At 37.7% G+C, this 14,876-nt stretch overlaps 1 protein-coding gene across 1 annotated transcript in view; it reads right to left on the bottom strand.

The window, feature by feature from the left end:
- Nucleotides 1-668: 668 nt before the first annotated feature.
- Nucleotides 669-14,876, bottom strand: part of RNF144B (ring finger protein 144B) — a 58,680-nt gene continuing 44,472 nt past the window's right edge. The window contains exons 4-8 of the mRNA XM_081322987.1: nt 8,244-8,304; nt 5,508-5,712; nt 4,609-4,753; nt 4,037-4,126; nt 669-3,640 (exon numbers count right to left, since the gene is read on the bottom strand). Of these exons, the coding sequence (XP_081179113.1) occupies nt 3,500-3,640; nt 4,037-4,126; nt 4,609-4,753; nt 5,508-5,712; nt 8,244-8,304 (642 nt within the window). The 3' untranslated portion in view covers nt 669-3,499. The remainder of the gene's footprint in view (nt 3,641-4,036; nt 4,127-4,608; nt 4,754-5,507; nt 5,713-8,243; nt 8,305-14,876) is intronic.

Here is a 14,876-nt window from a genome sequence, read left to right as displayed (position 1 = left end):
CCCTGACTGCTCTTTAGAAGGCCAGATTCTGAAGTTGAAACTCAAATACTTTGGCCACCTAATGAGAATGGAGGACTCACTGGAGAAGAGCCTAATGCTGGGAAAGATTGAGGGCAAGAGAAGAAGGGGACAACAGAGAATGAGATGGTTAGATGAAGTCACTGAAGCAGTAGGCGTGAGCTTAAATGGACTCCAGAAGATAGTCAAGGACAGGAAGGCTTGGAGGAACGTTGTCCATGGGGTCGCGATGGGTCAGACATGACTTTGCAACTAACAACAACAACAACAAAATTTGAACACAACAAAGGTCTTAAGTTAAGGACTCTCTGTACCTAAAGCACCTCAGAGATCTGTCTTCCTTTCCACCAATGGAGATGAATTACTCAGTCAAGAAACCATAAATAGGTTCCTTTGGTGGTTGACTTGAGTAGATGTTATAGAGTTGGGTCTCAATGCTTTTTGAAGTATTGACATATGCTGTTAAATCCACAAGACAAATGTTACTTTCCATCTTTTCTGTATTGCTCTCTTGGCAATACTTATATGTGACCGTACTGAAATGTCTTCTAGTAACAAAATTAAATATACTGAACTTTTGATTTTGCACATAGTGCAGGGGAAAAGAAAGAAAACGCAGACTGATGAACATTTCTATTTTTAAAAGCTCCTAATGCTGAATCATTAAGTAACTTAGAAAGAACATTTGCACTTTCTTCCCACACATTTCTAATTTTCTAATGAAAATTAATGAATTAAAAAAAATTATAGCCTTGTACCTTCATTACACTAAGAGAGTAATAAAATTGTACTAGCTTAAACAAACATCAAATAATTATGGTATCTTCTTGTTGAAATCCTTGATTAGCATGATAACTTCTGTGAACCACACAGGATGTCTATTTTTTTTCCTAAACCTAAATATATATTCTATAATATCCCCTTGCCATTCACCCGACGGAATGCATGGTAGAAATGAAAGCACACACTTTTGCCCATTATTTCCTGCTCTTTTCCACTTAATGCTGAACGTATAGAAAAATTATTGAGATGTCTACTGAAAATAGCAATAGACTTTAAAACATTAAAAAAACCCTTTCCTGTAGCAAGTCAACAGTTTTTTTGTCAAAGTAAGTTTTATTTATTCACATTAAAACAAGTTTCACAAAAAGAAAAAAAGAAATATACATCCTTAATCTGACGGGCTACCATTTTCTGGTAAACATTCTGTCTTATAAATTTCCTATAAATTTCATCAGTTTTAACTCTAAAAAGAACTGGGGATGTGAAGAGATTTTTGGGGGGAGAAAATAGTGAAATTTACAGTAGGAGAACTGGTCCTTCATTGTGGTTCCTACGCCCTCTCCCTTTTCATTCAGATACTGTACTAAAGATTCAAGTCTTAATTATTACTTATTAAATTTTTACACCGGCCAAGATTCCTAAGGCTTATATTTTACTATCAAGCTAGATAACAGAAAATTAGATGCATATAAATCAGGTAGTCCTAGTTCAGTGTTTCTCAACCTCAGCAACTTTAAGATACATGGATATCAACTCCCAGAATTCCCTAGCCATCATGCTAGATAGATAGAATATTGCTGTTTCATAAAGAATGTGTAAGATAATATAATCACAAAGTATTCTGTTAACTAAAACATTCCTTGATAATATGGCAATTTATTTATACAGCAAATGATCCAATAATTTAAGCTTATTAAAAGCATTTACTTGTAGAAGTCCAGACAATTTTATCACATTAGACTACATTTTGAGCATTATGACATGGCTTTCTTTGGTGTATTAGTCTATATACCATAGAATACATAAATTTAATTGTTCAGGAAACAGTGGAGTGTCTTGTTTATGTAATGTCGCCTTTTATTATAGAATGGGGTGGTGTGGAAGAAGACATGATCAGAACAGAGAATGATTTTCTTGTAACCAAGATTGCAGCACTATATATTCTTCATCATCCTTTGTTCTTTTCCAATATTTTCAAGGTATTTCTTCTTTTGATTTCACCCTAGCTGAGGATCTGTTTTGAGATAATAGATACTCCAACATAGGCAAGTAGTTATTTAATCTGAAAACTAAATTTATTAACTATGCTTTCACATGGAACTTGTTTTGAGGTTGCCACCACGTGTTATCTTCACAATTTTGTTGTAGATATACAGGTAGTCCACAATTTACAAACATTTGTTTAGATAACACTGTATTATTTTCACAGCTCCCTAGCTCAACAAAATGGCTGCTATTCATTGCAACAATATTTATTAGGATCATGTTCTTGGTTTTTTAAGTATTTTCTATTGTTTACTGAACAGTATATCTACAAAAGCAAACCATTTGGCAAGTTTGGTTGTTCCCACTGATGACCAAACTCCTTATGTCTCAATATCATTTTCACTCTCCTGCTAAACTTCAACCATGAGGAATAAGATAGTAATAATGAAATCTAGAGAAAATTAAATAAAGGCCCAGTTATGTCATATTCAGGCCAGTTATGCTGTACATCCGACTTCTAGACCAAAGCTAGCACTCAGGATTTATCAACTGCTTGGAAATAGTTAATGTATAGGCCAGGGCAGGGGTAGGCAACCTTGGCTCTTTTATGACTCATGGACTTCAGCTCCCAGAATTCCTGAGCCAGCATGGCTCAGCTTGGAAATCTATCTTTCCCCTCAGCATGGCTGGCTCAGGAATTCTGGGAGTGAAGTCCAAAAGTCATAAAAGAGCCAAGGTTGCCTACCCCTGGGCCAGGGTGATACAAATAGGGTGATCTGTTCAGCATTTTATGCTTACTATGTAAGGGCAGACTTGTATTATTGGTTTTGCTGCCGTAGTAAGGTAGAATATATTTTTAAAAATTTATTTCACCTGACTTGTCTTTGAAGAAAGTGTAGATTGGCAAGATGATCTATCAGTTATGTTCGATACTTGAGTTTTCTCATTTCCCCCTTTTCAGCTATAGATTTTTTAAAAAAATATTAAAAAGTGAATTGTTTTTTTTAACCGTCACTAAGTCTGCACTAGAAATGTAAAATTTAAAGTAACCAACATTTTCTTTAAAAAGTGCTGATTTACACATTTTATTTTCTTACTCAACTGTATAACTTCAGGAAATACAGTATCAAGGTGCTCTGAAAATCAATAGTCATTCAGAATCTGGTGCACAATTGCGGTTTCATCTGCTTATTTCAACAAAGCAGTCATTTTGAAAGACTTTAAAATATCTTACAAGTCCGGCTCAATTAAAAAAAATGAAAAACAAAAACTAGAGTTAACCCAAATCACAACAAATAGCCCTCCCACCCCCATCCCCACTGAACTGCAGCTTGTAAATAAAGTGGCAATCTGTGAACCAGTAGGCACTTTTTACAGAAGTTGGCAAAACAAAGGAGAATTGGTTGGTAAAGCACAATGAAAGACATCAACCATTAGTCTTCTCGCTGACAAACATGATAAACACATTCACATCCAAAATAGGCAGAAATTTTTATGTTGGTGGTGGGCCATGTTTCTTTTTCTTGCTTTGGCAGGATTTGCAGACACAACAAATGATGCATGGCGAAGCTAAGAGCAGTAATGGGGATGTTACCAAAGCGGCAATTCCCAGGCCTACTAGGATGCCAACAACCTGGAAGTTGAAAAGAAGAAATAAGAAGGACAACCTTATATGTATGAAGCTATACACCATCAAAGCTTATTTTTAGATTATTTTTATCCTGCCTTTATTATTTTTATAAATAACTCAAGGTAGTAAAGATATCTAATACTCCTTCGTCCGCCTATTTTCCCCACAATCTTGTGAAGTGAATTGGGCTAAGAGAGAGTGACTGGCCCAAAGTCAATCAGCCAGTTTTCATCCCTAAGGTGGGACTAGAACTCACAGTCTCCCAATTTCCGGCCTGGTGCTTTAAAACCACTAGAAAGCACCATCTTAACAAGGGGGAAGGCTGATTAGCCCTTTAAGTCTATTCTATTCTAAACCAAACTGCCTTATAATAAACACAAATCCACGTTATTGACATACCTGTGTTCTGTTCCAAATAACTGAGGCTCGTGAATGGCCCAGTTTATTTCGACAGGGACCTTTGTCATAATGCCTTAAGAAGATGTCATTCTGAAAGGCAAAATAGTACCCTGTCATGAATAGGTTCAACCTTCTTGGATAACAAAGTGGTAACAGGAGGCTTTAGGCTTCCTCCAGCTCTATTTTATAAACTTGGAATTTCACAGAAATTAGTGTCACCCACACTTTGACACTAATTAACCTTCTGTGAAGCAATTACTTACTGCATGTTTTATAAAGTTAGGCTTTATAAAGCATGCAGCAGAAGCAGGGGGAAAAATCACTGGTAAATGAGGAGCAAGATCTAGTAAAGCTGAACAAAAAGGAAGATGTATCATTTGCAAAACTCCATTTAACCTCATCAAGTGTCATATGTCAGAGATCTGCTACCATAGGATTTGGATGCAGAACTTGAAACAGAAGCAAAACCATGAGGTGCAATCATGGAGTGTTAATCGTTTTATGCATAAGTCTTCCTAGCTGGAAGTGTTAAACAACTATAGAGAAAAACCTTTTTGCCAGAGACTACTTACATCCAGATTTTGTAGGCAGTACCAGCAAAATGTGTGCTTGCAATTTTTACACATCATTTGAGCACAGCCTTCATTCCGCTCAATATGGATCCGACAAACTGGACATTGCTTAATTGGAGCTTCTGAGTTGCTTTTAATAAGTGTTCTAGGGGGGGAAAGGGAGGGAAAACTCAGAAACAGTCTTAAGGGTACCATGGCTATTTCTCTAATCATCCAGACTTCAGTTGCCTACAAGAATATTGACCCATGTAAATGTGCTTCAGCTGGAGAAAAGTACTTCCCTTATGCAACAATTATTTACTGCAACCTTTCAAACACATGCAAAAATAACAGACGGTCACCCATGTGCTCTGCTGTTGTGTTTAATGGTTGGACAATGTTGGCATTCAAATATTTTTTTCCATTGGGAAAATGAGCAAGTAAGTTCATCTTATTTCTGCTTTAGTATTCTGCCTTAGCAAGTTGATATGAAAGTAAAATGCATCTCTCATTCCATGCTTCTTCATAATGTACAAAACAGCCCTTCAATAATTCCCTTTATTTACTCTGCTGAAGTTATACCCAGGCAACAGCTTCCATTGCACTTGCCCACCGAGAAATTGCCATATTGTCTAGCTAGTCCTGACCCCCAAATCTGCCATTTGGGCTGACAAAAAGCCAGTCTAGCTGAAGGTACGCATGGAACTGGCCTTCTAGAATCAAGAATGCTGAAGCAGCACATCAAATACCTGAGGTGCCTCAGTCAAAGTCCAGAATGTCTTCCTTTCAGCTATCAAACAATTAATTATGTTATTTAACCAGTGTCAAAAATGTTTTTTTCTAGATGAAGAAATATAGTGTTTATAGCAACTTGAATGATATAAAGATTTTGCAACAGCTAGACAGATTTCTTTTCTTACCCTTGCTCACTTGCAAGCCCCAGGAAATGGCTTTCCAAGCATGATCCCTCCACATGCCAAGGCTCTTTGCATGATGAACAGAATGTCAAGTAACACTTCTGACATTTTATAGACACTGGTAATCCAGAGTCACTTGGTTCAATTTGGCACACAGTCTGACAATTAGCAGAGGGACACCAGGTCCTCAATGGATCCAAATGTACTTCTGAGAATGTTACAGATCAAAACGTAAGTTAAGAAAAAGGTGAAAGATTTATACAATCAGAAGAGAAAGCAAAGTTATAAACATAGGATATGATATGGTTTATATCATATACCAGCATACTCTCAGTACAAGATGAAAAATGTATGATTTCCCTAGCATGAGTTTCTTTATTGTACGGTGTGTTAGGAAATGTGAGATCGCTTCTGAAAAGTAAATGAACATCCAGCACCTACAGGGAACCAATCATTATGCAAAAGGGATTGTTCTTTCATTACATCAGAATCCACCTGCCTGTTGTCTGAATCCTGCAAGCATCCTCAAAAAAACTTAATCATATAATTCATTTTACATTTTACAAGAACTAGAGCATCATAGTTATTCTAGCCTGGTAAAACCTGCAACAGGAAATTCTACTTCTAGCCCAATTTCATAAAGGAAGGAAGGAATGCAATTTTCTGATTTTTAAACATTTACAGTATAAGGTTATTATTATAAACACAACAACATGAAGTCACCGCTACCAGTTTTTTTAGCCAGTGTTGGCCTTCATCTTCCCAAGAGCGTAATGAACTGGCGTAGTACATGCACGGATTCAAGCAGTATGGCCTTTTGTAATTTTGTCAAGGTGTAGATTTTGTCAAGTGTCATCCAAGGCATTTTGGTATGGCATCTGGTATGCTGGTGACCACTGGGGCCACCTCTGCCAGTTTATGCCTTAATCTTTCGAATGGCTTATTGTTATTAATTTATTTAAATTTATTGCCTCCCAACTCCAATGGACAATGAAAGAACACCATGAAGAACGGACAGCAAGGGTTAATTTTTTTCTATGGCAAAAAATGCCACACACATGTAAGTAGGAAGTGTGGTTTCTGACCAGAAGGTAAGTGGCAACCACCTTCCACCTGCAAACTGTGTGCACTAAAAACCTGTTCTCAGAATGAGTCCTGTGGGTTCATTAAGGATTGTAAAACTTTATAATTATAAATCTATACCAGTAGAGTACATAAATTATATTAGAAATTATTTTTAAAAATCTGTATAATTTTAAATCTATACCAGTAAAGTTATAGACTTTTTGGTTTAGGACTGAGATCTGGACTATGTTAAGCTCAGACACTCTGAGCTCGGGGGATCAGCTGACTTTTTTTTCTCTTTTTCTCCCCTCTCTTCTCTAATTTTCTCTGCTAGCAATTTATGTGGATCTTTGGTTATTCGGGTTTTTTCCCGTGTAGAACTAAAGGTGTAGGCGCAACATTTCGACGGAATCCCATCCGTCATCATCAGGCTGGTGGCTTTAGCTTCCTTCTTCTGGGAGAAGCATGTGGCTGTTTGTTCCTCTTTTTTAAACTGCCAGAGGGGGTGTGTTCTGTGGGTGGAGGTGTGCTCTGATTGGGTGGGGGACCAAGTGTGTTCTGATTGGGTGGGAGTGTGTTTTGAATGGTGGGTGTGTTCTGATTGGGTGGGGGTGTGTTTTGAGTGGATGGGCTGGTCTCAGCTGCCAGCTCCAGACCTGAGCTGGTGAGTTGTGCTGCTTTTGTTCGGCTTTGTGTTTGTGGTGATGCCATGTTTTTATAGTGGGTGTCAGTTTGCTTATTGTGTGGTTTGGAGGAGTTTAAAGTGGCTGATGTTGCAGCTGTAGTTAGGTTTCTGTTTTGTGGTTGTGCCTCGTTGTCATTGTGGGTTCGGATTTGCTTTTTGAATGGTTGTGTGGTGGTGATGTCATGTGATGTTATCATGAGTTTGGGTCTGGTATCATTCTTGGTGGTTGGGCCTCGTCTGTCAATCAAGGTGGGTTTCCAAATGGCTGGTAGGCGAGAGGTATCATCTCGTTTGTTCATGCTGTGGGGGCGTTTTTCTATCTCAATGGCTTCTCTGATTATTCTGTTGTTAAAATGTTCAATTTTGGCGATAGTTTTGGTTTTTTTAAAATCAATTTCATGTCCCGTGGCTTCAAAGTGTTGGACCAGGGATGAAGTTTGTTCTCCCTTTTTGAGTGAGTTTTTGTGCTCTTCAATGCGTGCACTTATTCTTCTGTTGGTCTGTCCGATGTATGTGGTGGGGCAGGTGGTGCATGGGATTTCGTATACTCCTTGGTTTTCTAACCCAATTATGTCCTTGGGGTTTCTTAGGATGGTGGATATTTTTCTGTCTGTGTAGAATGCTGTTTTGATGTTGTGTTTTTGGAGGACCTTGCTGATTCTGTCTGTGGTCCCTTTTAAGTATGGGAGGAGGGCTTTGCCATTTTCTTGTTCTCTGTCTTGGGTTTTTGTGGGTGTCTCTCTTCGGATTAGGGTTATATTATATTATATATATTATATATTATATTATATATTATATTATATTATATATATTAGTTTAAGCTACAATTCTATAACTATTTACCCAAGGTTAAGTGTCATTGAACTAAATGAGACTTATTTTTGAGTAGACATTAGTAAGACTGTACAATCAGTCAAGTAGTAACTTTTCCTACAACTTCTTTGCTATTTTGTGAATTTAGCAATGCAGTCTTAAAGTAAAAATTTCACCTCTTTCAAATTTCAACTTCTGGTACAATTGAAATTGGTCCGCAGACACCAAGCTGGCTATCTGGAATGAAGAACACAATAACAAGATGTTAAAAAGAAAATGTGGATTATAATCATTCATTTCTAAAAATAGCTCAGTCAAGATTCCCCCCCCCTCACTCATTGAGAAATTGCAACACTAGTGATTGAGGTGAATTTAAAAAAGAAAATAGTCTGAATACAATTATTAGTAAATACTCTCAAAATCTCTGTAAATAAAAAATTTTTAAAAAAAGTTTCTCTTTCTCAAACTCACCCCTACCACATGGATTTATTCATATTGTTTTCTTAGCAAAAATATCAAAATATTTGAATTTTACATCTAGTCCCCTGCCTTGATTGGGTTTTTTTTTATGATTATCCAAAAACTAACCAGGTTTTGCTTTTTAAAGATTATTCAGTCAGCTAGATGCTGCTATCTATATTAAGCCAAAAGGAGTTTGATCTATAATCCAGAAGGGGAGAGGGAGAGAGGGGAGGATCCAATTTAGGTATTTTCATGACACATTATTATATAATCATGCCACATTATCATGTTTATGTATTATGGACACTGATTGCAAAGTATAGGGATAATTAAGTCAATAATTTTTTTCATTAGTTTGCTTTAATAAAACATGTGCCACTGAGGATTTGGGAACACTGGAAGAGGGTTTAACCATTCAATATCAACCTGTAATCAAAAAGCAGAAAGACCATGATATCTGAAGGAATTATATATCTTAAAATGTGTATGGAGCTGCAAACAAATCTCTAGGTCATTCACATTTAAATAATATTAAGACAACTATTTCAAGTCTAGCTATGTACAATCTCTTATGAAGGCTTTCAAAGACAAGCCATGTTTTTCAATATTCAATATAATTTGCTTTGGGTTTGTTTTTTTTACTGGCGACAGTAACACCTCTAAGATGATGATTGACTGTGTGCCAGTATGGAAGATTCAAATGACCAGAACTGTCACATGATAATGATCATAATAACTAAAACATCACTTGCTGAATATACTCAGATTATTCCCCTGTGCAATATTCTAATCATTCCAGCACTCAGCTCCCTCCCAAAGCAAAGCAAATGCATCCCTAGACAAAATGGATTTATTATCAGACAGAAAGGGCCCTGTTAGCATCTCCCACTGATATTAATCATTTGGATTCTATTCTGCTTTCCATCACAGCAGTAATATAACATCTGTGATTATCCTAAATTGAAACACTATTCTAAGACATACCGTTCTGACATCTGAGAATCAGGAATTTTATTTATTTTATGTATCAAATTTCTATACTGCCCATCTTGAGAAGAAGCATATGTTCATACAAAGGATTCTGCCCTTTTAAATTATATATATATATATATATATATATATATATATATATATATATATATATATATATATATATATATATATATATATATATACACACATACATACACATACACACACACACACACACACACACACACACACACACACATATATATATATATATATATATATATATATATATATATATATATATATATATATATATATATATAATTTGATGTAACAATAAAAACATACCTATACATACACAGACACCAAAAAAAAAAACCAAACCAGAGAAGGAAATGGGACAAAGATTACAAGATACTATTGTGGTAGAAACCCTGCTGCTATCTGCCACCATATACTTCAAAAGGGAACAGGATATGCTAAAACTGCCTCAACCCCTACCCACATATACATGCCATTAACCTCTTTGACTCTCACAAGAATAGCTACTGTGTAAATTCTTGCTGTTTCAGAAATTCTAGCTCTGCAACTAATAAAAGTGCCTCATCAAAATACTTCTCTCCAACAAATAATGATAAATAGTAATATCTTACTGTTTTACTGTTTTATTACAGAAGCAACTTCAAAATAAATTCTCAGGGACATTCAGTTTCTCTTTAATGTTAATATATAGTAGACAACATAACTGTCTACCAGTAAGTCACCTGGAGCAATCCTTATTTAAATGCCAGTAATAAGTAATGGATGCAAGGTAACAAATGCTATTGACACTGTGATTTCAGAATCGTATTTCTACAAATGATAGATTTAATGTGCTTTTTCTCTTACTCTTTCTTTCATCATTCCTATTTTAGATTTTCAGTGGATGTCTTGCTACCCCTACTCTAGCAAGAGAGTGCACATTACTCCTATCATAAAATATTCATTTCTGTTCATTAAATACCTCCCTCGCCATCGCAAACAAGACTTTGAGGATTTGTTAGGAGCAGCAGAAAGAAAATGAAATAAGTGGATATAGGAAAGCAAACATCTTTGGGCAGTGTTTCTCCTTTTTGCTATGGAATATAAAAATAAAACAAGCCCATACTAAAACAATGGAATAGTAAAAAGCTATCACACAAGACAGCATTGTGTTGTTATTAATAATAAAGAGTTTGGTGAAGTACGTACCCAGAGACAGAGATTTGTCTTCCCCAGACAATGAGGTTATATAATGCAAAATTTTATAGCAGTCAATGGAAAGCAGATGTTTACTGTCAGATCATATTTGTTGTGATAGGAAATAAATGCACAGCTCTCCCAAACAAAGCCATTTATCTCCCAAAGCTCTCTTGTTACAATACCATTAACAAGGGATCTCAGAAAAAAAAAGACAGCAAATGACAGGTCATGGAGAAGCCGAAGGCAACAAATAAGAGACACGGATTTAAGCACAACAAAACAGCCTCTGTGGAATAAAGTAAATATATAACTAAATTAAGATGGTATTTCCTTGCTGTCCTATCCTCTAAGCCAGACATGTCAAACACAAGGCCCGGGGGCCGGATCCAGCCCACAAAGTGGTTTCATGTGGCCCACAAAGCCATCCTGGAAACAGTGAGGGGACAGCCCCCACCCACTGCCTTCGCCCTGGCCCAGAGACCCTCCTTCTGCCAGAGACCCTCAGATCTGTCCCACTCCTGCCCAGGCCCCCATAGGCACCCTTGATGCGTATGATGTAGAGCTGGCCACGCCCACCCAGTAGGCCATAAGCACTCTAGCCATGCCCACCTAGTAGGCCACGCCCATCCTGGCCATACCTACCTGGCCCCCTGAGGGCAACCGCAATGCTGATGCGGCCCTCAATGAAATTGAGTTTGACACCCCTGGTCTAAGCCCAGGACAAAAGCTTTTCAATGTCTCAAGCTTCCCTCTTGAATCTGCACTAAGGAAAGAATTACTTGCACATTTTACGACTCTGTCTCACCACTCTTGCTAATGTACGTTTCTCCAGTCCTTGAATCAGCCAGAATAATAATAATAATAATATCCCAGCATAATCTGCACTACTCCAAGCATCAATTTTACTTGCCAACAAGGCTTGTGAATTGTTCTCTTTTAGACGTTCACTGCAGGACAATTCAAGGGAAATGAGGGGCAAAGTTCCCAAGCTGCAATTGCTTTCTCACCCAACATCACAAGCTGACAGGAAAAATAAATAAATAAATCAGCAATTGAAGTCAGGGGCAGGTCTGAGCAGAATGATTAAGTCATTGTTTCTCAAGCTGGACAAGACGTGTGGTCTTCAACTCCCAGGATTCTCCAGCCAGCATGTTGAGAAACAGTGGAGTTAGGTGGCTGGGATGGAAACTACAGCCACCTTTCAAGTTGTCTGTGGGAGAAGTTGTCACAGCAAAACTGTTCCATAAAATAATTAACACTTGAACTGTTTTGTAAACAGGGGTCTACTGGTCTTCTGGAAAACCAGTCACTCTATCTCCAAAAATAACCCAACTGATAGGTTGGTGGGGCAAAGAACGATTGTAAAACTGGAGAAAATTCACCCAGCACTCATGCTTCACCCTGGGTCTGCCTTCTTTTCCTCTGCCCCTTTCCTCTTATCAGACAGAATTTTAGCAATCTTCCAGAGAAGATACCTTACTTTCAGTAATAGCCTGAATAATAGGTCACAGGCAGTGAGGGCATGGCTAACTGACCCTGGGAAAGTGGAAGAGGAAAGAGGACTTTGGGCAAGGAACACCATAGCAAGGGGAGGGGAAAGTGTGAGAAACAGACACAGAGTAACTCTGGCTTAATTTTATGCTGGGTATTTCCTAAGCAAGAGAATTGCTTTGACAGGCTTTCAAGATCCTGTTATATTACCTTACTAGCAATACACATCTTTCCAGAAACCTAACTGCTGCTTGTTTGCCAACTTTGGTCTCAGAACTAAGGACTCACATGGTTAATCCCAAGTTCCCAATGTTCCAAAGCCACTAAGGGAAATGAATAGTTGTAGAAGGCAGCATCTCGAAGTATCCTATGGAGAATGTAAAATGTATGGGTGTAAGATAGTATGTAAAATAGAATGGCCAAATTGATTTATTTATCTATTTTTTTATCCCACCTTTATTATTTTCACAGATAACTCAAGGCAGCAAACATATACAATACACCTTCCTTTTATTTTCCCCACAACAACAACCCTGTGGGGTGAGCTGGGTTGAGAATGAGTGGTCCATGGTCACTTAGCCAGCTTTCATGGCTAAAGCAGGACTAGAACTCACAGTCTCCTGCTTTCTAGCCCGGTGCCTTAACTAAACTGAAGTTCTCCCCACCCGCAAACAATAAAAACAGTATAAAGTATAGCTATACAAAAGCCCTCGTTGGCTGAAGTAGCGGAAAACTTGTACTGTAATATCCTAACTTAGGGCAAAATCCACAACACACATCTGACAAAAGCAGTTTTTTCCCAGTTTAAAATGACCTTACGTTCATAGAGCACCAAGCTCAATGAATAAGATTTCAGGGAAATACTATTTTAAATTACTTATATTCATTCTCATTACGAGGTAGTTGTTTCTTTGCCTTCAGTTTCCTTCTGTGATGGCAACAACTGTTATCTAATAAATTCAAGTCAAATATTTTGTTTCCACAAATATGCATTTTGTGTTTCCTTTGAATGACAGACCTTTGAAAAAGGAAGCACACATTCAAATCAAGTTAGGCAATAGCATAACATTTGGGTTAAGCACCATGAAGACGTTTTTCCTGGTTGTCTGTGTTAGGTATTCAAAACCTGACTTAGGAAGTGAAATACTATTTGTTATACTTTAGGCAGCAAAATGGGCTGAATGATACCTACCTGGCAACCAATAGCAGAGAGTTGTCTGTAAAATTTTCATCTTTCAATTTCAGCATCCATCATTATAAATTATCATGATTTTTCTACAGAAGCATTAGTTTTGCAGTGTATCTACTATTTCTGCTTTTACTCAGTACAAACAGAAGAATATGGAACAACTGTAATTTGAAGATAGATTTCATTTTTAGAAATATTATGAAACACTGGCAAGGCTAGAAGCAGTTTCTGAATGAACGTTTTTTTTTAACTGTTTAATGTTTTAAAATAAAGATAGGTGGCTAATGTTTTCTCTACGTCAACACTTTTATACATATCACTGAAATGATGGCAAAAGATATCTATTCCTGATTGCCATTCCACAACTTTGGTAAGGTGCAAATGATTTCTATCTGGCAAAGGAACGTATACACAGATGAAAAAAGAAAAAGTTTAAATGATATGTATATTTGCTAGAAAAACAGCAGCAGCATCTTTGTACTTGAAATACAAACAGTTGTGTGATAGCTTTGTAGCAATTCTTCATTAAATATGCACTAAACGTAAAGGTAAAGGTTCCCCCGCACATGCGTGCTAGTCGTTTCCAACTCTAAGGGCCGGTGCTCATCTCCGTTTCAAAGCCGAAGAGCTAGCACTTGTCCGAGGACGTCTCCGTGGTCATGTGGCCGGCATGACTAGACGCCAAAGGCGCACGGAACGCTGTTACCTTCCCACCGTAGTGGTCCCTATTTTTCTACTTGCATTTTTACGTGCTTTCGAACTGCTAGGTTGGCAGAAGCTGGGATGAGTAACAGGCGCTCACTCTGTTACGCAGCACTCAGGATTCGACCCACCAAACTGCCAACCTTCTGATCAACAAGCTCAGTGTCCTAACCCACTGAGCCACCGTGTCCCTAAAATATGCACTACTATACTATTATTCTGGATTTATATCATGGAATTTAGATGTCCATTAAGCTTTATACTATTGAATGGGCAATCAATAGTATAGTATATATCTAAATTATATATATTAGTATTTAGTAATTGATTGTCCATATTTGCTAAATGTTACACACTTCAATCAATATCATAATTATCAATTTATCAATGCCTCACTGAGTGAAGGGTACTTCCCTACCGCCTTGAAAGAGGCGGTGGTAAGGACCCTCCTTAAGAAACCTGCATTGGATCCAGCTATTTTAAACAACTTTCGTCCTGTCTCCAACCTTCACTTTCTTGCGAAGGTCGTTGAGAGCGTGGTGGCACGGCAGCTCCCTTTGGTCCTGGAGAAAACTGAGTATCTGGATCCGTACCAATCGGGTTTCAGGCCCGGGTATAGCACGGAGACAGCATTGGTCGCACTGGTGAATGATCTCTGACAGGTCCGAGATAGGGGTTATTCCTCTGTCCTGGTCCTATTAGATCTCTCAGCGGCTTTTGATACCATCGACCGTGGTATCTTGCTGCGTCATCTTGAGGAGTTGGGAGTGGG

The sequence above is a fragment of the Vipera berus genome (assembly GCF_964194415.1).
Source record: "Vipera berus genome assembly, chromosome: 3".
NCBI lineage: Eukaryota > Metazoa > Chordata > Lepidosauria > Squamata > Viperidae > Vipera > Vipera berus.
This window is presented reverse-complemented; position numbering and strand designations above follow the sequence as displayed.